The sequence below is a fragment of the Crassostrea angulata genome, chromosome 7, assembly GCF_025612915.1.
Source record: "Crassostrea angulata isolate pt1a10 chromosome 7, ASM2561291v2, whole genome shotgun sequence".
NCBI lineage: Eukaryota > Metazoa > Mollusca > Bivalvia > Ostreida > Ostreidae > Magallana > Magallana angulata.
Window position 1 is genome coordinate 17,001,455 of NC_069117.1, and position 22,821 is coordinate 17,024,275.

Sequence of the window (22,821 nt, forward strand, 5' to 3'; positions counted from 1 at the left end):
ATGCGCATGCAGTCAAGGAAAAACAAACAAATAAAAAACAAACAAACAAATGAAATTCTTCAGAGATTATATACTTAAATCATTGACCAATTTTATTTGAAAAGTAAATTTCAAAGCAATCACAGTTAACAGCGTTTATTTGAATTTGTAAGAGAACGTGGAATGAGTTTACAGCGAGTACACAATTTAAGAAATATTTACATATATCATCACAACATTAATCGTCATTTCATATAATAGGGACGTCCGACTAACATATTCGTCCTTGATGAAATAAATATTTTAAGAAATTAAATACATCCCCTTATGGGAAGTTTAGTCATTACTATAGTTGTGTGACTTACTTTCAATTCAGTTTATTCGCTCAAACCATGAAATGATACATGGTACTTCAACATCACTATGTATTTTTCCCCTCAGGGACACCCACATTCATGTAAACTAATCAGATAAGCGGCGATAATAATCTAAGTAACAAGTAACTACTTTCCACTTCCTTTTGTACGATTGCGCCTGCGTTTGAATTTTTCAATAAAAGCCCGAGTGACGCCGGTGCTTTTACAGTCGCTCAATCCAATCTTCTCCAAGTCTGGTATTTTACATTTGGCTTTATTAAAATCGCATCTGTCAATGGAAAATAAAAGATTACAATTTAGTGTAATTTTCGGACAATGTTTTTTGCATCAACTGCCTCTGGTCATAATTGCTTTTGTTCATCAAATTATAAAGGGCAATTGCATTTGCATTAAAACGTAGGATTAGTAATTAAAACATTAGATAGATTAACAAGCAAAAACTAACACTTTAATCGCAAAGCGCTAGAACTGCTTTTCATTGTTTGGCAATGATATTCATACAAAAATATAACAACAAACTTACAAGTTGACGTAGAATATCCGGTTGTTTCCACAGATAGGGTTGAGATCTGACGGGCAGGGTCGAGGGTCGGCACAGAACTCCTGGGTCAGAGTAAAGTTGTCAATGGTCTGTGCGGCCTCGGGAATGTCCGTGGTGAAATTGGTACTGGTCATGTTGCTACGGGGGTTCTTATCCTCCTCTGTGCAAGCGCCGGCGTGCATGGGTTCTAGTCGTATGTTATCACATTTGGCCTGCACGTACCAGCACCTGAAATGTGTACACGTGCTATTTGTGTAAAACCATATACTGTGTACCCGTAACCTTATTTTATATCGATCTACATACGATATTGACATATACTAGCATACTAATCTTTTTCAACCTACTGCACCCCGCTTACACTAAGTATACCGCATGATATTACACCCAACTATTGTATCCATTAAACAAATAAAATGTAACTTTGTTGTTTCATACGATATACGTAATGGTTGGCAGAAAGAACAAATGATGCGTTTGAAAACGTGTTATTTGATTAAGTGTCGCAACCGTTACATCTGGTATAAAACAACATTGAACGTTTCACTTTAATTTTTAAATCTTCATTTTACGTTTGTTAAAGGACTATATATGATATGGGCCTAAAATGGCCCCCTTAAATGAACATCATCATTTACTATCATTCTTTGTTTTCTTAATACAGATATGTATGTGATGTGTTTACATAATATTCATTTTGGTTCAAGTGCCCACAATTTAGATGACATTGTAACGACAAACTTTTCCCGCCATTTTTGCATTTTTAGCGTAAAACAGCTTGTTTTCAAGCAGTTTTTCCTTCCGAAAACATAGAGCGCATTCTTGAACAAATTAAATATTTTAATCAGAAATGTATCTAGCCAAGAATAATAAGTGACCAAAAGAATTCCTTGTTCAAGCATGCGCTCTATATTTCCCATTCGTAAATATATAAGAAAAATGTCAATTTTTGGCCGATTTTGATTGAATTATAGAAATGGCGTCACTTCTGACGTCATATACTGCCAGTGAGTGCAAATAAATCGAATAAATAGATGAAAAATATATTTTATATCAACTCTTCTAAAAAATTAGTTAACATTTTATTGTACCCGAAACACTTAAAAAATGGCGAATTATGGGGGCCATCATATATACCGGTAGTTCTTTCGACCTATATCAGTCAGTGTGCAACAGTGATGTGAGAGCAAAGACAGGGCTCCGTGTCAACACTTACTCGCTGTGCAGAAGTTCAAAAGTCTGACGTCAGTGCATGTGCTAATTCTTTTTTTCAATCGGACATAAATTGTCTAAAGTCAATCTCAATGCCATTATATGATAACCGTTTTGTTATTTGTGACGTATGTACACACGCACTTTCATTGTGGCAAATAATCTCTATGTTGTGTACCTAAAATTACTATGTTAATATACTTATTGCAATTAAAAGAAGTGTACCAAATGAGGAAAAACCTGTTCTTTTCTACAAACAGTTCAAATATCGAGGGTTCACGCAGTGAACTGGGTTATTGGGGGTTAAGGTCACAGATAGTTAATACATAAGATAATACAATGTACTAGTAAAAGTATATATGCTGACAGTGACCCCTCCTAAATCAATCTCAGCCCTTCTCTAGAACACTTGATCTCAGGCTGGGGCATCATAAAACAGAAGGTACCCAGTACAGTTACCGAGTGGGGAGGGATTTAAAAATTTTGTAGCTGGAGTGTCAAAGAATTAGAACTATCTTAGATTTTAATTTACGCTTTCATTTTCTGATAAAAAACGAGGCCGCAATATTTCGACCTTTTTCTACTGGAAGACATGGCCCGAACGAGCAAATAGATAATGCTCTTAAGAAAGAACTTGGGTCTCTTTTGTTCAAGTCCATTCTCCTACTATACATAAGTTATTTTCTATTTGCTGGGTTTCTTTTTTAAATAAATAGTGTGGTTTAGAGAGTTTTAGGACTTTTTGAGCTTTTCTAAACAGTATTTTTGTTTTAATTTTCTGAGCTTTGGTACATAAAATGTACTCGTCAATTGATTGGAACTATTTATTTTTTTTTTAAATAAAAACCGTACTTGTTTTTGTATGTTTTCCCGTCCGTACAACACACCGTTTCGTCGCCATTGGAGTGGTAATGGTGGTTGCAGTCTATGACTCTCAGAATGTCACACATGTCTGTTGTGTCCACCAGAAGTCCCGTGGACGTTCCCGCCATTAGCAGCATCAACATGGACAAGAAGCCTGCATGGACAAACGTTAATGTAGAGATAAAATTTCGAAGCAAATAAAATATCCCAAATTTACATTTTTCAATGGCATTCGAAGTAATTCGTAAAATATGAAGCAAATATTCTATCTGCTCTTGATTATTGAAGTGTGCTTTGGTTTAATTCAATTGTTTTAATTACGTTATTATTTTTTTGCTGCTTTAGATTATTGTAATCGCCAATCAGATCAAACGGTATTTTTTAATACATCTATAATAAAATGATAACTTTCCTTTTCCTGATTACAGATATCTCCATTATAACCTTTCAAACAGCGTCATGCGAATAGGATAAACATATATCAAAATTACTTATAAATATTGAACAATATAAAAAAAGGGGGGGGGTGAAATTCGAGTACTGTGGGTAAACCATTAAATAAATATGACAGATAAATCGGTGAATTTTTTAATGCTATTTTCTTTGAACTGAAACATTTTAAGAATTAATATATCGATTGAAAAATCCTTTAGAAAGAGATAAAATTTAATTTCATTACCTTTTGGCCACCATGTCTTTGGTATCCCCATTTTCACTGTGAGAGAAAAAACAGAATAAAGTGACAGATTTCCCCTGCTATCGTTAGATTGGAGGCCGTATTTCAATTTGAACAGATTTAAGGAGTTGGTGCTATCAACCAGCTCTAGGATTATTTATTTTCCCAGGACTTGTTTTCGTCATAAGCGATTTCTACTTCATCTACTTTAATAAAACATAACAGTTTATTCCGACCTGTATTCTTTTTTTTCTTCTTCTTAACAATTTTGTGTGATTGATAAAAAAAGGTTAAATAGGAGAAAAAGAGAAATCTATTTAAACTAGATACATCAGTATAAATTCACTCTCTATAAGATAAATTAACGCAAGACAAATTGTATAACGATTGTTTATTATTCTAAATACTGTTAAATGTATCTACAGAATTTAAATGAATAACTCAATTGTAGTTTGGAAACAATTGTTTAAAATAAAAGTGCCCTTGTATCATTATATCCTACATATATGTAAATCAATAGGTTACTAGTGTTTTTCACGCAATCAAAAGTTCCACTTCACTGATCTCAATAAAACTTTCATCGATTGTCCAAGTTAAATGAAGTTCTCAAATATTCAGGTAACAGTAAATTTTATGTCTTGCTTTTAGCGAAAATTGACATTATCAGCATCAAACCATTAAGATTGAGTCAAAGAAACAATTACCTAGATCTGATGCTATCTCAGATTCCGGTGGTCAGCTGCCGACGGAGAGAGTTATTCGTTTGTCATACATACATTGTGTGTTTATATATTCTTATGTAGACATGTTTGTCAACTTCCTTTTTCTCTTTTCATTGACACATGGTAAGATTTTCTTTATTTATCATTATTATATTGCCTTGCAAATCTTGCAATCTCTACACGTTAGACGTGCATGCTAATATCATCATGTTCAAGAATTATTCTTTTTCTGTATTATCATTGGTATTATCACATATATTGCAAATTGTTGGGTTCTTTGGGGAAGTCATTGATTAGTTAACAATACCATATTTTTACATAATTGTGCAAATTGTTTGTGTATTTTTCATTGTGTTACATATAAAATCCAGTAGGTGTCTCTATTGAAATATTCACTTGATATGAATTTCATTTATAATAAAACCAAACTAATTTCACTTAAAAACCTATATAGAATTCGTAAAACAATTTGCCTTGTAGAGCAAGTCTGACGCTGTTTGTAATTTCTTGTTTTATATAAGGTATCATCCTTACAATGTCAGGAGTCCTGAGTCCACTCGTGGCGGTGCCACGGCCACGTGTGGACTCGGGACCCCTGACATTGTGAGGATGATGAGGTATCCGATCCTCAGCAATGTTCTTACATATTTGGAAATTATTAGTGGTTTTATTTAATGTTAGACGTGTAAAAACATGTACCGTTTTATATTACACACTGGTAAAAAAAAAAACCATTCAGGTTTGGTGGTACCACGGAGAACAAATATATGCTTAGGAGCGCTAGGTGGTCGTGGCAATTTCAGACTGTAACAATCTACCTGAAAAGAAGAGCTCCATATCAAGTTGGGGGAGGGGGGGGGGTAATCAAATCTTGACGTTAAATATTTGCAATTTTCTTGACTAAACTATAGTTAATAACTAAAAAATCATATCAAAATTTTATAGAAGATCTGATGGGTAGTTTGTTGACCATCCAGTCTCCTGACTGTGTGACGAAAATACTTCGATTCATGGAAATTTTACCAATTTCTAGATTTCAAATTACATTTTACATTCAAATTCTACATTTTCATATATTTTCTATTACAATTCGGGAGGACCAACATGTTATATCTTTTGAAAACGCCTGGATATTTTTCGATTTTCTTTAGATTTCAATCTATAGCTATATATATCGCACGAAAAACTTGAAATAACACTACCTTGAGCCGAGGATCGAGGAACAGAGAAACAAAACTTACAAAAACGTTTTTTTATGTTGCAAATAAGACACAAGAAAGGTAAGGAAATATGTGTATACATTACTAGTATATGTTCTATCATGGAATGCATTGCCTTTCAGTTGAGTGTGAAGATGCTCTCATCGTTTCGCTGGCACCAGATAGATCAGATAACGGCCATCTTGTGTTCTTTAAAACCAACTCTTTAACCCATTCTTCAAAAGATGACCCAGTACCTCTTGCTTTTCCAAATGCAACGAACATCAAAGAGTTGCTTTACGATCCCCTGGAAAGGACCCTATATATGACAGATATTCTATCCAATTTATTCAGAACGGAAAACATCTCCCACAGCATCAAGCCTGATGAACTTACAAGTAACGTGATTGATACGTTTTCTTCTTCATCTTCAAAAATAGCCATAGACTGGGTATCAAAGAACCTCTATTACATAGACCCATCATTCCGATGGATCATTGTACAACCTCTCTACGCCGTTGGTCGCTCGGGCAGGAAAACGCTGATCGAAGGACTGATATCACCAAAAGCCATTGCTGTTGACCCATTAAATGGGTGAGTGATCGGGAAAACCTGGCGAGTTGTTCATTAGACAGTTATGTGACCACAATAATATCATCGAATTGTTTTATTGCTAGTAATAGGAATATTAAATGCCTTTAGTTGTCATGGATATATAATCAAAATGGCATACGAAATGTTGAATAAGACTCCCCCAATTCATAATCATTTTGTCAAAATAAAAAAACCTTAAGTTTGATAAAATTATTTGATCAAAAAATCAAGTTTCTCAATAGCTGATTGAAAATATGTTTATCGAAAATATGCGGTTATAGACCAAATGTCATTACAAGCCTTTGTAATTTTATTGACGCGTGTTACCATATTAAGATTTTTAAAAAATTGCTTTGAAAAAAGCAGGCAAAAAAAAAAAGGATTTCGTATTAACGTCAATTTATAAAATGCTATTAAATTTTTAAGCATGCCCAAAAACTAAATATTATTCCACTTTTATCCACCTAAGTAAAAGATGTCTCATACACTCTAACCTCAAAGCCATTCGGTTGTTATGTAAATGTATTTTAGTATGTATGATGAGTACTCTAGATTTCATTTTTGCTCATGAAAAAAATTATGGATGTTAATGTTAAAAAATCATTGCTCCAAATTTTTTTCAATCGAAAATCTGTGCAAAGTCTGCTTTGCTTTGAGGAAGAATTGTTTTTGGGGGAAGAATGGTCGGTTGTTTTTTTTTTATTCTTCGCATTTCCCTTACTCAGCCTCATTTCTTGCAAAAATTCTACAGATATTTGTTTTGGTCTGCGGGACACAGTGGACGATTTGCCATCTTTAGGTCATCCCTCTCAGGCAGTGATCAAACGCTGTTGGTACACAGTCTCCTATTGGTCAGTGATATCACCATCAGTGATGTAGAGAAACGGGTCTATTGGTTGGATATCGGAAGAGAAACTCTGGAAACATGCACATATGATGGAACAGATAGAAGAGTATTAAAGCGATCCGACTCTTTGCTTATGTTAATGAGTGGTCTTACTTTGCACAAGGTATACAATACTATACAATTATTTAATGCTTGAGCAGTCAATAGACCAGAATATTTTTCCCGAGGTGCAGGGAACAGCTCAGTATGATCTATTGCCCGAGGCCAACGGCCGAGGGCAATAGATCATACTGAGCTGTTCCCTGTACCAAGAGAAAAATTCTGGTCTATTGACTGTTCAAGCATTAAATAATTGTTTTATTACCTAATTCCTTTTTTAGTTTTCGGGGTTTACAATTTGCATATTGCAGATGGTTTTCGTGCCATTGTTATATACTAAAAAAATTTTTTCATCTTTTACATGCACAAAACCTGTTGCATGCATTACAACATCTCAATTTAATATTAGTTTACACAAAGAAGGGGAAGTCTTCAACCCATTAGATTTTAAATAGTCTTTTACCTTATATGAGGCTTTAAAACTAAACTGTTGATTATTTGATACTCTTTTTTGATAATATTGAATTTGGTTTCACCAAGTACTAAAAACAGCGTCTATGTAAAGGAATATTCATTCCCTGAGAACTATCGAAAAAATGTAACATTAACATAACCGCGTTCTGAAATACGTTGTCGGTCCAATAGATCGCAGTCTATTGACCGGCGGTCCAATAGATCGCAGTCTATTGACCGGCGGTCTAATAGATCGCAGGCTATTGACCGGCAGTTCAAAATAGACGCAAATATTTAATTTGTAATAAAACAACAAAATCCCTTTGATTAGGTAATAAAGTTGAATATGTTACATCAGATGCCATAATCAAAAGCTTAAAGTAACGCAAAGAATATTTTATCTCAGAATTCAGAAAATATTAGGTATTCAATACATATTAGGTAAAAAAATTGTTTAATAGTCAGTGATGAAAAAATTATACCGTAATACCTTTATAAAATTCAAATAAAAATACCAGTATTATGTATTTTCAGGACCTTATTTGTGTTGCTATACAAGCTGCTTACCTTGTTGAGTGCATTGACAAGGAAACCGGACAGACAAAATGGCAGCACCTGTTTCAGTGGCTGAAAGACGGCAAATACGAATACAAGATTCCCAAGACCCTCAAATTTATCCCAGCCATGACACTCGAAAACATAACACGTGAGATACATTCTACCAACATTATATAAATGTACATGCATCTTGACATAAATTATTTTACATGAGTTAATTGAACCAGTGACTATCATAATGGAATCTGAAACTTGTAATCAATTTTTTAAACATGCTTGAATTATGATGTTGATATGAATACCACGCTGGTATATAATGACTTGTCAGCGTATTCTTCTACAGAAATGTTGCAATGTGTATTAAAAAATATGTTTATAAAATATCTATTTTTTCGGTTCTAGAAATATCTATTTTTCGGTTCTAGAGCCATGTGAAGAACAGAACTGCGAGTATTTGTGTATAATTACTAGAGAAAGCATCGCCAAATGTTATTGTCCAGATGGATTCATATTGGATGTCAACGGACGCAACTGTACACGTAAATATGACGTCATAAATCAGGCCCTGTTTAAATAGCCTTGCAATAATTTTAGATAGTACACGTTTTCAAAGGCCGAATTGTTGACACACACAATTATCTTTATAACATAACTACCTTCTCCTACACTAATTTTCGAGAGAAAAAAATCGGACAAAATATTTAGAAAATAATCATTTCTTTATTTTTAGGAAATAATGTTTTACCTCAAAAATCTCTTTTGCTGTCAAACACATCATCAATATGCTTTGTGGATGTTCTATCTCTAACTGGGATGCCAATAGCGCTGAATTGTATTCAGCACTGGGAGAGATCCATATCTAACGTTGCGGTTGATAGTCGTCAAGATAAGATCTATTTCGAGGACAATGACAGCAAAAAACTAATGATACTGGACGTACAATCCGGTCAAACAACAGAATTCTTTTCAATTTCTGGTGTTTCGGGTGAGTATAAATGCCAATTAGCCAAAGTCCATTCTCCTTGTCTTTTGTATTTTATCACGTAAATCCATTATTCCTTGTTATTAAAACCTAATATTCTATGTTTTCAATAGTGATCTGATTTTTTGTGAAAAACACAGTTTTTGGGTTTACCTGCAAACTGTTTTCAGGTATTTGCATAGACTGGTTGACCAGTGATGTCTACTGGGCAGAGAAAACGGCGGGATTAATTATATTTATCAACGAAAGGTTTCCGATGGAGATGCCTTTATTCCAAAATGTTGACAATCCATTCTCTCTCACGATTGATCCTCATAACAGGTACAGGGTTGATTAATAAAAACGTTTCAAATAACTAATAGAATTTTTTTAAAAATTGTCTTTCTACCAGTATTGCATTTGATACACGCCTTCATATCTGTTTTGCCAAAAAATATACATATGGATATCTTTTCTATGATTTCTGAGAAAAGTAATTTGTATTCTGCAAGGAAGTTGAAAGGTAAGGCTCACCGAATTTTAAAACCACGTGTACATATTTATTAAATGTGCATTAAGATTTTTGTTATTGCTGTTGATTTGTTGTCATGTCACTGAATTATGAACAGAACATTGTACTGGCTAAGCGGTGGCATGGGTACCTACAAGATAGAGGCGGGGTCCTCGGACGGCACAAAGCGGTGGGTCGTGGTCGACAGTCAGCACCTGAAATATCCCACACAACTTTTATATACTACCACAGATAATAGGTACTCATCATTTAATTAGCATCTCTCTCTCTCTCTCTCTCTCTCTCTCTCTCTCTCTCTCTCTCTCTCTCTAAATAGGAAAAAAAACAATGTCCTTATCAAAACTGTTTTTTTTCGTCGGTAGGTTATCGTGGAGTGATGTGGATGGTGTTTATTCTTTGGACATGGAAACCTCCAAGATACAATCATTTCCTTCCAGCAATATCAAGTCATTTACAAAATATAAAGTATAACTCCATTTCTCAATTATATTAAAAAACCAGAGTATTTTGTGTATTAAAATTGAAATGTCTATAGTATAAAACAAAATTGAAGTCATAAATTAATCATATTCATAGGGATTCATCATGATTTTGAAAAACAACAACGAAGCTCTGGTAATAGACACGGAATCTAACAGTTTACACCAACATTTAGACTCTCCGGGATTTGGAAATGTTATCGTTTACGATAGATCTGAACAACCAGCAACAAAAGGTAAAACCATAAAACACTGAGCCCGATAGATATCTTGTAAAGAAGAAATTGAGTCGGTTTATCAATGTAACAACGTGATAATATATATGTTATATATTATATGTTATATTATATTATATGTAATATATATTCCAATGTTCCTTTAAATTTTTTTTACTCAGACCTTTGTCGTGTTCGAAATGGTGATTGTGAGCATATCTGCATTCCTAGAGCAGAGGGTACCCGAACATGCCAATGTCGCTTAGGATTTAAGTTAAAGAGTGACAAGAAAGCGTGTATATCTTGTAAGTACTCTCTTTTTCTGCATACCCTTCGCTGCAAAAGCAGTACAAACCTTGTCTATAGAATGCATTACAATTTATTCATTCGTTTGAACATTTAGCTCCATTAAAACACGATTTTGTGTTGACTGTTGACTTTACACACGCCGCCATTTTCCAAGTGTCAATGACCGATGCTGAAGTAGTAGCAATTGATGTCAACGAAACAATGCATCCAGTTAACGCCATATTCCACCCCCTCCACCGTAATCTGATCTACTCGGATGCGATGTACCGCGAGATCAGACAATTATCATTGTCGGGACACAGTTATGTTTCTCTGACTAACACAGGTACCTAAAGCAGGAAAATTCTGGGAAATGTTAGGCATAACAATTCATGACGTTATCAAATCAAGATATGAGGCTATCTGTTCATTGCTAAGTGGGTGTTTGCTCAATCAATTTTTAACCGAGATCATGCTCAGTATGATAGTAATCTCTAAAATAGGGTCTTCTAATTAAAAGTGTCCTAAAAATTGTAATTTCAATGTTGGTTAATTTTGTTGCAATGAATAGACAAATTGATAGCTAACAAAATAGTCAGATAGATTCAGATCATTGATCTTGCGATAATTTATTTGTACTTTGGAACAGGTTCATTCGAACCACAGGCCTTGGTTGTTGATCCAACCACTGGACATCTGATCTACTCTGCTGTAAGTAGCAAGTCCTACATAGGAATACTGAATATGGAAACCAAGGAGAGGAAAACCGTGGTTCCCGGACTAACATCTGTCTACAATATAGCTATATATCCAAAGAAAGGGTAATTAATTACATCTAAAACACGGCTATAAATTCAAAGAAATTGTATTTTATTACAATAAATCTATAAATCCAAAGAAAATACATAATGTAATCTACAACATAGCTAGCTATAAATCCAAAGAAAATGCACTTAATGTCATCTACAACATAGTTAATATATACCCAAAGAAAATGTACTTAATGTCATCAACAACATAGCAATAAATCCAAAGAAAATGAACTTTATGTCATCTACAACATAGCTATAAATCCTTATTAGTTGTAAACCCAACGAAAATTACTTAATTCCGTCGACAACATTCACTCGTGAACATGGATCTATAACATGACTTTATATCCAAAGAAAAGATAATCGTATCGATCAGTTTTGGTTAATGACATTGTAAAGGTACTAACATCAAATTTAAATCTACAACATAACTATAGGATGCTGATTCTAAAACGAAGTTGCATCTCTTAAGTTTAGCATTACATCTCTTTAGTTTAGCATTACATCTCTTAAGGTTAGCATTACATCTCTTAAGTTTAGCATTACTTACCTAAAACTCTAAGTCTGTATCCTACCTTCGTCATGCAAATCACGCCGCCTAGGTTTTAAAAAATACAACTGAGAACACGTGGATTTTCTAGTACATTATTACAGGCTGGCTTTTCTCCATTGCATGTTTCAGGTTTTTGTTTTGGTCGGACCTCGTGTACTCTGCCTCCTATATCGGCCGTTCCTATATGGATGGCTCGGCGATGAGCAATCTGATATTTAAGGACATCTTACAACCAAACAGCCTGACGATGGATTATAAAAGTACTTTGTTTTTGGGTTTTTTTTGTTTTTTTGTTTGTTTGTTTTTTTTTACAAAATTTTAAATTCCGTATCTATACAGAAGTTAGATAGACAATAAACAATTAAATGTATGATACCCAAAGTTCAATTCTGTTACGTTTAACGCTCATATCACATATATCAAGCCTTAAAGCCTTCGTTTTTATTTCATTTAAACCAAACGTAAGTCGATGTTTAAAAAATATGTATATGCACAATGAACATCAATTTCAGATGAACTGTTATATTGGACGGATGGCGAGTTACGAACAATAAACTACTGCGATCTGAACGGAGAGAACCGAGGAGTCCTGTTAAACGACAACACGAAGAAGTTTATGTTGTTTGACATCAGTGGAGACTATTTCTATTTCACGGCCCTTGATGACCAGTAAGTCCTTGCATGGTCAATTTTATGTACAGTTCAAATTTGAAAATCTTTTAAAATATAATTTTGTACATGTATTTCTTTAGAAAAATAACAAAGGCCTCAATTTCAAATGCGAGCGAGATCGCGTGGATGAACTATACAGCGAACTTTGGGAAGCTTCATTCGCTGCAAGTCTATGGCGTCAAGGATATACCGGGTACGAAATAACAGTTCATGTAAAGTCGTTCGACTTGCCTTTTAATTGTATTGTATGGCCGTGTTATTCACCATACAAAGAGTATCACTGCTGACTGACAATACATTTTTTCTATTTTAGTAAATGATGTTTGTTCGAAAACTAATGGTGGTTGCAGCACTTTTTGTCTACCTACTGCCAACAGTCGCAAGTGCGCATGTCCTGACGGAGTGAAACTACTTTCGGACAGAAAAACATGTGACGGAGGTAAATTGTGGAATTCACTCTGCATGAACACAACAGAATCGATTTTTTTTAAAAAGAAAAGAAAATGGCTCCTTATTTAAGACAATTTAAAAAGTGTGAAAGATGGACCGACATTGTACGAATTTAAATAAAAAACGCAAATGATCTGATACCCATTATTCTAATAAGTCTCCTTTCGCTATTTTAGTAATTAAATGTCCAGAGGATATTCCAAATGGTCGACTGAGTCCCGACTGTGCTCCCTACTTTGGAAACAAATGTACATTTACGTGTAACCCGGGCTTTACAACGCAGACTGCCGAAGTTCTGTGTCAGGAAACTTGGAACGTTTCATCTCTTTGTAAGATTTGTCTTGCAATTGTCGGGGCTAGATTAAAAAAATCAAGACCCGCCGTCACCTCTTTTCAATTCAATACTTAAATTCAAATCTTGAGTATCGACCTCAGATATATGCATTTTTTTTAGAGGATTTGAGTTGAGAACAGAGTTGTGTGATTTTGGTAACGGCGTGACCAGGTTTGATAACCCGCCGTCGCAAACTCTCCTTACTCTCAAATCTTAGATTTAATCTCAAATCTAGGCACTCCTCTTAAAAGGGAATGATAGAAACGTTATTTTATGTAGGCGTGGCGGTGGTCACCGAGCGTGCAATGACGGACCCGACCAATGATGGAGCCATTGCTGGGGGGATCGTGGCAGCCAGTCTGGCGGTGACCCTTGTACTGGTCCTCATCATCATTTTTCTCTGTCGAAGGTATGCCCATGCGGACTTAACTCATTTAATCATTATCCCAAAATCTTGCAATTCCCGAACAAATATCGAGAATTGGTTAAGTTACTCAATAGGTGTCATGTGTAATAACTATCCATTCTACACTCAGGGCCAGCGATTCCCCTACCCCCGACTCCGGCACCATTCACTACGGGGCTAATTCCAACGGCAATTCCAATGGTGCCAGAAAGGCTTCCAGGGTTATAATCGAGGAAGCACCCTCCAACAACACCTGACAGATTAAAGCTGTTCTTTATGTTAAAAACAAAAATTTAGATATAATAAATTCGAAAAGAATGAATGTGTGTGGAAGAGGGGATCCAACATCTAATTGCGTTGTTTGCTCTGAAAATTGTGATTTTCCTTTAACAAGTTTAATGCAAGCGCTTACATATCCAAATGGATTGCAATGTTGTGTAGAAATAACAATACATTTTCTTTATTTTCTATTATTGCATTGAGCTACAAATACGAAAGATCTTGCATTTAATTTAATAATTTATGATTAATAACAACACACTTATAGCTAAAATCTTTGATTTTATTAAAGAAACGTAACGAAACGTGAGCATTGTTGCCATGTTAAAATATATCAATAAGCAAGTTAAAATGAAATAATGGTATAAAATTACACAAATCAGAATTTAATGTACAATCACACCTACATGTAATGCTCAAGTCAAGACACACAGTATGTTCATCTTCCATGATTGGAAAATTAAAAAAAAAACCCAATTAAGTGTGGTCACTATAAACATATAAATTAAAACTGATAAAAATATAATTAACGCCCTAGTGGTCCTATCTACTTTGATTTAAATCTCTAATTTTTCCGGAGATATTTTTTCTGCCGCTTCCTCGATTCTGTTGCGTAACAATTTAGCAACATCGTCTGCTAATTCTTCGACGGTTGTGTATCGTACATACTCAAAACTAAACATGTCTCTGAGAAATTTCAACACCGATTCCTGTTAAGAATAAAGAATATCGCAAGAATTATTATCTTTTTCAGTAGATAAATTATTTTTGTCATTTAATATGTGTAATGTAAAGGTAAATCAGAAATTATTTTTGTTTTATTAATCAGCGTAAATTCTAAATTAAGTATTACACTCCTGGAGATAAATAATAAAAAATCAAATGAGCATTGTTTAAATTAAAATATGAGATGGATCTTTTAACAAACAAAAAAGTGCAGGAAGGAATTGCCCTAATTTTTTTCGAGGATGGGGTGTATATATATTTAAAACAACTCGCCTTGAAGAGCAGACACAATTGTTTAAGCTGTGATTCTGGTCCCATGAATCCCCAGGCTAATACTGGACTTGTGTGCTCAGAAATAGCATAGAACTTGGCGATAAAGCCATCTGAAAACTAAATATTAAGTCAATCATAAAAAAAAGTTCTCTTGTAATTTTAAAAGTTTTTTATGCTATTCATAAAATCGAATGTTTACTGCTAACGTGATGCCTCACTCACCTTCAACATGCGTCTCTTGGCCTTTAGAACAGACCAAACAGCTGTGGAAAGAGCCTGTCAATCAAAATGTAAAATACATTTTAAGGAGGCTGGGTGGTCAAAAATTGGACAATACATTCATCTTCAAACTTATTCACATTGTCTTCTACAATTAACATTGACCATTCATTTTAGCCCTCTTGAGATGAAAAGGCGTGAATACTCACAGTTTCTTTAAAGCTATTAGATAGCCATCTGTTTTGGATGACTGCTATGACTGAGGAGGGTGGGTTTTCCAAATCATCAAAAGCGTCCATTAATATAAAGTCCAGCACGATATCATAAAATGTCATACATTTTACCTGGAAAAGGTGATGTACACAGGTGTGTAGCAAGTAACCCTTACACAGTGCAAAAATTTTCTTCAAAATGCTGAATTTTTTGTAAAAAAAAAATTTTTAATTCTTAGAAAAACTATTTTCTTTCTAAAGTAAAACATGGTAGAAATGAACAAACCTATGACAAAGTCATGCTTATGTTATTGTCAAATTATGTTTACATGTATAATAAATCAAAATCTTGTGCCTGATTGAATTACTGTATCAAAAATATGGGGGGAAAAACACATGTATTTGATAGAAGTGATAGAAGAACAATTTACTCATTAGAACGGAAGCTACTAGTACTTACTCCACGACCCTTAAGTTCCTCTTCAATTTTATGCCAGCTGTCTTCAATTTCAACAAAATCCAGCATTGCATTGTATGTTGTGTAGAATTCCTCTGGATCCTTGATAAAACATAAAAAAAATATTATTTACTTATCATTACTTGCATGTTGATTTACTTATTATTACTTAGATTTTTTTATGGAAACTTGCTTCTGCTTATCATTCACCATATCATATAAAATATTTAACAATTGTGTTGTGGAATTGTAATGAAATGTCAATGACATCACACAAAACCAAAATTAAGCCTTTATATAGGGAGGTACATAAACATTTTTTGGTCAAGCAAATGAAATATCATTTCAAATGTAGAGACCATTTTGACCTTTTATGTATTAGTTCAAACATATAAACAGGTACACATGTTTTAAGATTTTTAAACTCTTTGAAACCAGTGTACTATGATGCTAACTCTTACCCTATCAGCTCTGATCATTAGATCACCAATCAGCTGTTTACCCATGGTTTTAAAGTAGTCTCTTTGACTTGGTTGTTGAAATATTATCTACAATAATATATAGAATCATTTTTACAGCTCTGCAGACTTTGCGTAGTTGTATCAAACAGCAATGTGACGTAGGCCTGTCTAATTTATTGCTGGCCATGGCTCTTTGAAATCGACAAGATTTGTCTGGCTTTTTAGCAATGACTGCGCAAGTTTCACTTGAAACCAGAGCATTTTTTAATTTGTTTTAATGCAAGAAACAGATAATTACATTCTACCAATAGTCCAAGGTTTTGTTAAAATGGTTCTTAAATATAATTGTCAATGTTCAGTGGACTTTAAACATTCATTAACTACACTACACAGTTAAATCAATTGCAATATAAAATGGTAATGGTACGTACATTAAAAGCTAGCCGTATACAATGCAATTTTGCCAAGAATTCTGTATCAGAAATACATTGAGTCATCTCAGTCCTGAAAATAAAAGCTTATTATTTACTTAATAAGCATTTCAAAGTATAAATCATATATACAAAAGCTGTTTGTTGGCTGTACATGTATTTATGGATTCATTTCTACAAAGCTTTTATATAAATTATTTTGTCAATAAATGTATCAGAATAGAAAAAAAATATTATGTGTTCGAAAAATATTTACTACAGCTGATAGTCATACAGATTGAAATACAACCTTAGTGTTCTGCAAGGTACATGGCCATGTTTTAATTCTAAGAGGCCTGCTTCATACAGAGGAAGATGCTGAAACATTTCTCTATGGGTATCTAAATCTGATAAGTTAGCCATCTGAAATGAAAAATGAAAAGACTAAGCAAATATTTCTCTGTATGTCTTATCAAAGCTTGCATGAGGGGCAACATTATTTTAGTACATGTATTAAGGTGATAATTTTTATATCGGGTGGTCAAGAATCTCAGAGCATACAAATGTATTAAACAGTTTATAGCACAGAGTATTACATATTAAAATCATAATAGCTAACAATCACATGTAAATGTACCAATAAAATGTGTGTAAATTTTCTAAAAGAGAATGTATATAAGTGTATTCCTTGCTGTTTAAATAATTTCTATACATTTGCTCAAATAAAATTGAATACTTCTTTAATTATAATGGTAAATGTAAGGTTTTATTCCATAAATAAAGCGAAATATGCCTACATCAGTAGCGGAGACAAAGGAATCCTGGTCACTCAGGGAGCCAGCGTCAAAGCTCCGAGTTCTCTCGGACTGAAGATCAGTCTCAGTGAAGGCAGCCATGGCAGATTCCAGGGCTATATAGTCAGCCTGTCTCTCTGCCTGTCTTTCATAAGTGTCAATCATTCTGTATGCTGCATCTAGAAATTGGTCCATCTGGTGCTGCAGTTCTGCCGTCTCGGGGTCCTGAAGAAATAATTTGATAAACACATTCCAATCGCAGTCTTTAAACTAATATTATTTTTTTTTGGTTAAGATAAGTTGAGTCATAAGTTAAATATTTCAAATTTTAATAAAAAAATTTTTGAAAGTGTTTCATATCTGGAATTTTTATCAGTTAACTGACCAGTATTGCTGGTTTTGATCTATCCTCATTAAAAGACAACTTCATTAAACCATCTTCCCAGTATACCACAGCTTGTTGTAGAGTTTCATAGCCTGCAAAAAAAGGGGGTTTTTTAAAATAATTTTTAAGGAGGTATCTATTGCAAAAGAATAATTTTTACAACTTTTCAAGAGATAATGTTATTTAAGTGCACAAAGTTACCTAGCTTGCACAGCTGGGTAGGCGACATGTGACTTGTGTCCACAAGTTGATGAGTAATTGTAGAGGCTGAGGAGACCCCACCAAAACTTGAAACAGACCCTGATATAGACTTCTGTTTCAAGGAATTCAAAAGAGATGATGGACTCTCTGTGTATCTACCAACAGGTTGTCCATGAATATCTAAAATTTCAGCAAAAATAATTTTTTTAAGCACACAAAATTTAAATAGTTGTGTAAGTGAAAGTCATCAAACGTATACTTCAGTAGTGTTTGAATACAAACCTCCATTTGGCAATTGTAAGTTGTTTCTTCTGGATGATTGTTCTGAACGTGCTTTTAATTCTTTCTTCTTCATCTTTCTTTGATAACGGAAGTAAAATGTCAACATCCCCATTATGGCCATCCCCAGGGTTACACTTAATGTTGTTATTCTAGATGGCCATATTACCTTCAGTTTGGGAATTGGTGGTATTTTCCAATTTGCATATGACATTGTGCCCTATAATTTTTTTCACCTGTAATGATATAACTGAATCTCTTGAATTTACAAAATTAATACGTGACACTTAGCTATATGTGATAAAGTGTAATCACAAATTTCTTCTTAACACATGACCATTACTTATATACGATCATATAAATTTCAAAATTTAGATAAAATCAGAGACATAAATAACATTCATTTATGTCTCTGGATAAAATGTAATTCAAAATATAACCCTACATTATCTCAATCAGTGTTACTTATGGTAAATTTTTATATCATCTTCACTGTTTATCATTATAATATTGATGACTATAATGCATTCAATTTATGATATATGTATACATCAAAGAATTTCAACCAAGAATTACCAAAAGAGATTTAGAATTCATTTTATCTTTATTACAAATATAAATACCTAAAAGGACATTGACGACTTGTTATTCACTACGTAGTTCCGTGACTTCGCATAGCGGCATCCTTATGTTTGATAAACAAAAATCTTAAATAACTGCAAAATCCTCATCATTGTAAGTATACCGGTGACATTGTTAACGTTTACGTAGAGCAGAAATATACACAGAATAATGAGAATTTCATTATTTACACTCCAAAGTCAAGGCAAAACAAGTCACCGGAACAACAATGTCAACAATAACAGAGAAAATGAAATGAGAACTGAAAGAATTATTTTCCCGGTTAAGAAACTTCTGGTTTGAACATATAAAATACAAAGGGTTCGAACACAAGTTCTTGCAACTTACTAGGTTCTCACCCAATTACAATTAATTTGCAATTGTCATAAAACATGGTACAAGTATATACACATGCATATATTGAAAAAATGGTAAAGAACAATATAGTTTACTTATATAAATCTGCGAGAATTGATTATAAAGTTCTGCACAGCTGCGAAAATTCTAACATTAGTTTTATAATCTAGGTTGCCATTCCCCCATAGTAAAGTATGCGAATCTATAATACCTAAATTTTGTATTTGGAATAGTTCATTAAATAAGGTATTCCTTGCATTAGAAAATAGTTTGCAAACAAATAAAAAATGATATACATCTTCTTTCTTTACACATATGCAATTTGGAGAATCAACAATATTTCTTCTGTGTAAATCATAATTTAGTAAACAATTGTGTCTTAATTTTGTATGAATAATGTTAGCTACTCTTTTACCATGAAGAAAATATTTAGGAACTTTTGAATCACTGCTATTTGATTTTTCAATATCCGAATTTAGTGAGTTCCATTTGCTTATAGCATCTGGAATAAATGATTTTTTATATGTATCATACTTAACTCTAGGAGGTATATAATTGTCTTCATAACGAGTATTGTAGCGAGAATTATCTTTCCTATAAATGTTAGCAATATCACCAAGATATTGTGGTACAAGATTGTAATGAATTTTGTACATAATCGTTAGTTTAGCTATTTCCCTTCTTTTAGATAGAGAGTCCCAACTCGTTTCGAAATACAATGAATTCCTTGAGGCCAAAATTGGAAGTCCCGTGACAATTCTTGCAGCGTGTAGTTGCACTTATTCTAACTTTTCAATTTCTGCGGAAGAACAACCATCCCATACAACAGAAGCATATTCTAATATTGGCCTTACAAAAGTTATATATAATTTTGATAGTTTGTCTCTGCCTAAAGTAAATTTAAATTTCTTAAGTAGTCCTATTTTTTTTTACAAGCGATGTTCACTATATCATTGATGTACAGAGACCACTTTAAATCATCAGAGAGCGTTAGGCCTAGATGTTTATGACAAGAAACAATATCTAACTGACAATCTTGAAAAAAACAGTTCTAGGGTTACATTACGTTTTGATTTGGTAAAAAATACAACTTTGGTTTTATTAGGATTAAATTTAAGTAACCAATCATTGTACCATTTTCCTATAATATTCTAAGGTCATGATTTAACACATTTTCTACATTTCTTAAGTTTTTATCTGCATACTGGATTGAATTATCATCTGCGTATAATCTACAAAAGGACAACATATTTTGTGCAACATCATTGACATAAATTAAAAACAACTTCTTGATTATCATATTGAACAAGTGCGATCAAGATAAAAGGGATATATAATTATATCATTGAAAAGATTTTAAATAAGCTATCCAGAAATTCAGTCTGACGTGTGTGTGTTCCGTGTCATTTTGTAAACGAAGAGTGGTATTCCTGGATAAAATGGCTAAAAAAAAAAAACAACCCTTAAATATCTTGTATTAAAACCAATCTCTAAGGAAAGTTCGGACAAATCAAAAAAAAATTCAATAAGTAATATGGCAAAATAAATTTCAAATATATTTGAAATATTAATTTTTAATAAACAACCGAACGTGTTTGTAGATTATACTGGATCAAAAAAGGGATATTACTAATCTTTGATGATATCATTATATTCTGTGATATACATAGCAAAATGTTTATTTATATTTACAGATTCGATATATTTTGATATCCACAAAAACGAATAAGCGTTTGAATACTCATAACTAAATGTTTTAGACATATTGACATCTACTCCTCCCATTCATTGGGCATGCGAAAAGAAAATGATATAAAAGAGAGCTTGCAGATCATCTCAAATATATAGTTTACCTGATAAGTTTCATTTTTTTATATTATGTAAAAGAAATTAATGGAAGAAATACAAACTTGTACATGCATAGATTGTGAATAAAATAAAAAAGTTACGAGCAAATTCAAACGGTTATTAGTGAACGTACATGTAAATGGAACTTTCTTGTATCAAAAAAAAAAAAAAAAAAGAAAAAAAGAAAGAAAAGAAAAAAAAAACAGGTACCGCACGCGATGTCACACCACAACAATGGTTATAAAGTTTACAATTGTTTGAATTCATCTTTGAAAGTATCAGCAATCATAATAAATACTGACGTAAAAGGAAGCTTGCATGTATCTCTGACAGGATCGCAGTTTCAAAGGTATAACACCACCGCTTGGTTTTTTTTTCTTTATAAATTACGTCAAAACGTGCCATGAATTAAAGTCGATCAGTACCTCTCAACAACAACAAAAGTTAAAATTAATGGTTTTGAGTTTCAAGAAATAATTAATACATCTGTACTCTCCGGAATGTATAATATCAGTTAAAGGGTATCAAAATACGGCAGGTGGTTATAGGAGGGGTTGATTACGCTAAGCTTATGTGGATTTTTTACTCAACTTTTTTAAAAAGTAAAAAATCTCTCTCTCTCTCTCTCTCTCTCTCTCTCTCTCTCTCTCTCTCTCTCATGCAGGCATTTGCCAAAGTCCATATCCTTAAGGTACAAATTCAAGCAAGCGAAGGCTTGAGCCTCAAGAGAGTGCTTTGAGATCGACTGAACTTCATTTCATTTATACCATTTCAAGGAAAATGTTAAATTGATGAAGATGAAAATGAAAAATGTTAAATTAATGCACGAATTACATTTATATTTAATTCTTGGCATTGTAATGTTGCAAATATAAATTTGTTTTTTTTTTAATAAATGGCATCATACATCACTGTCATTTATTAATTGAATATTTGATATGCGAGAATATTATTCGAAAATGGCACAGCATTTATTATTCAGTAAGTTTACGAACAACAATTCTACCAAAAAAGTTTGGTGAATTATATATCAACAGGCCAATTAATATAAAGGACATTGCAAAAAACCTGTATGCCGCCTCTGCTTGAATCTTTATAAACTCTTCTGCTCTATCATAATAAAAATAAACTGGCCGCCCCGATAAGACCGCGGAACATTAACTGGCAAGATTGGAAATATACAGCTTACGTCATTTTCACTTGTTACAGACAAAACATTTGAAATGGGCGGGAACAAATTGACACGGACGTCTGAGAAAACATAGCATCGATACTGTAGTTATAGGAAATGTATTTTCAATCCACCTCAGCATTTCTAACTTGCTAAATAATTTAAAGCGATCGAAAAACATTTTAATTAGTATCAGAAAAGCGGTTGAAAAACATTTTATTTCATCAGTAAGTAAATAATCAGCAAATGTGAAAATATACCAATTTGGAGATATTATACGATCGAAGGTCAAAGCATTGTCCGAT

The 22,821-nt window shown here is 33.2% G+C and overlaps 3 protein-coding genes across 3 annotated transcripts; 1 reads left to right on the forward strand and 2 right to left on the reverse strand.

Annotated features, from left to right (window-relative positions):
• Window positions 1–55: 55 nt before the first annotated feature.
• Window positions 56–3,800, reverse strand: LOC128156180 (uncharacterized). The gene is made up of 4 exons (XM_052818222.1): window positions 3,653–3,800; window positions 2,962–3,127; window positions 880–1,125; window positions 56–624 (listed from the first exon to the last, which is right to left on the reverse strand). Exons 1-4 carry the CDS (start codon window positions 3,681–3,683, stop codon window positions 483–485), a joined length of 585 nt encoding a protein of 194 aa, XP_052674182.1. The 5' UTR covers window positions 3,684–3,800; the 3' UTR covers window positions 56–482.
• A 578-nt stretch (window positions 3,801–4,378) lies between these two features.
• LOC128156773 (low-density lipoprotein receptor-related protein 4-like) lies at window positions 4,379–14,269 on the forward strand. The gene is made up of 20 exons (XM_052819059.1): window positions 4,379–4,494; window positions 5,714–6,164; window positions 6,916–7,174; window positions 8,098–8,269; window positions 8,547–8,660; window positions 8,852–9,106; window positions 9,274–9,424; window positions 9,712–9,852; window positions 9,977–10,079; window positions 10,191–10,329; window positions 10,491–10,613; window positions 10,712–10,942; window positions 11,246–11,417; window positions 12,091–12,221; window positions 12,474–12,630; window positions 12,714–12,826; window positions 12,947–13,072; window positions 13,260–13,412; window positions 13,697–13,826; window positions 13,954–14,269. Exons 1-20 carry the CDS (start codon window positions 4,455–4,457, stop codon window positions 14,078–14,080), a joined length of 3,288 nt encoding a protein of 1,095 aa, XP_052675019.1. The 5' UTR covers window positions 4,379–4,454; the 3' UTR covers window positions 14,081–14,269.
• A 95-nt stretch (window positions 14,270–14,364) lies between these two features.
• On the reverse strand, window positions 14,365–19,383 carry LOC128156774 (mitoguardin-like). Its single transcript, XM_052819060.1, has 13 exons — window positions 19,143–19,383; window positions 18,523–18,755; window positions 18,241–18,420; window positions 18,040–18,131; window positions 17,658–17,879; window positions 17,171–17,283; window positions 16,882–16,954; window positions 16,451–16,537; window positions 15,993–16,091; window positions 15,530–15,664; window positions 15,324–15,377; window positions 15,102–15,218; window positions 14,365–14,812 (listed from the first exon to the last, which is right to left on the reverse strand). Exons 2-13 carry the CDS (start codon window positions 18,731–18,733, stop codon window positions 14,660–14,662), a joined length of 1,536 nt encoding a protein of 511 aa, XP_052675020.1. The 5' UTR covers window positions 18,734–18,755; window positions 19,143–19,383; the 3' UTR covers window positions 14,365–14,659.
• Window positions 19,384–22,821: the final 3,438 nt, after the last annotated feature.

Excerpts from the sequence above, each read along its gene's own strand:
- LOC128156180 (XM_052818222.1), bottom strand. The coding sequence starts at position 3,683 with ATGGGGATACCAAAGACATGGTGGCCAAAAG. Across the intron at positions 3,128-3,652 it reads AAAGACATGGTGGCCAAAAG|GCTTCTTGTCCATGTTGATG; the intron begins GTAATGAAATTA and ends TTGTCCATGCAG. Across the intron at positions 1,126-2,961 it reads GGGAAAACATACAAAAACAA|GTGCTGGTACGTGCAGGCCA; the intron begins GTACGGTTTTTA and ends TACACATTTCAG.
- LOC128156773 (XM_052819059.1), top strand. The coding sequence starts at position 4,455 with ATGTTTGTCAACTTCCTTTTTCTCTTTTCATTGACACATG. Across the intron at positions 10,614-10,711 it reads CAAGAAAGCGTGTATATCTT|CTCCATTAAAACACGATTTT; the intron begins GTAAGTACTCTC and ends TTGAACATTTAG. Across the intron at positions 12,631-12,713 it reads TTCACGGCCCTTGATGACCA|AAAAATAACAAAGGCCTCAA; the intron begins GTAAGTCCTTGC and ends GTATTTCTTTAG.
- LOC128156774 (XM_052819060.1), bottom strand. The coding sequence starts at position 18,733 with ATGTCATATGCAAATTGGAAAATACCACCAATTCCCAAACTGAAGGTA. Across the intron at positions 18,421-18,522 it reads CTTACAATTGCCAAATGGAG|ATATTCATGGACAACCTGTT; the intron begins GTTTGTATTCAA and ends CTGAAATTTTAG. Across the intron at positions 16,538-16,881 it reads GTATACGGCTAGCTTTTAAT|ATAATATTTCAACAACCAAG; the intron begins GTACGTACCATT and ends ATATTATTGTAG.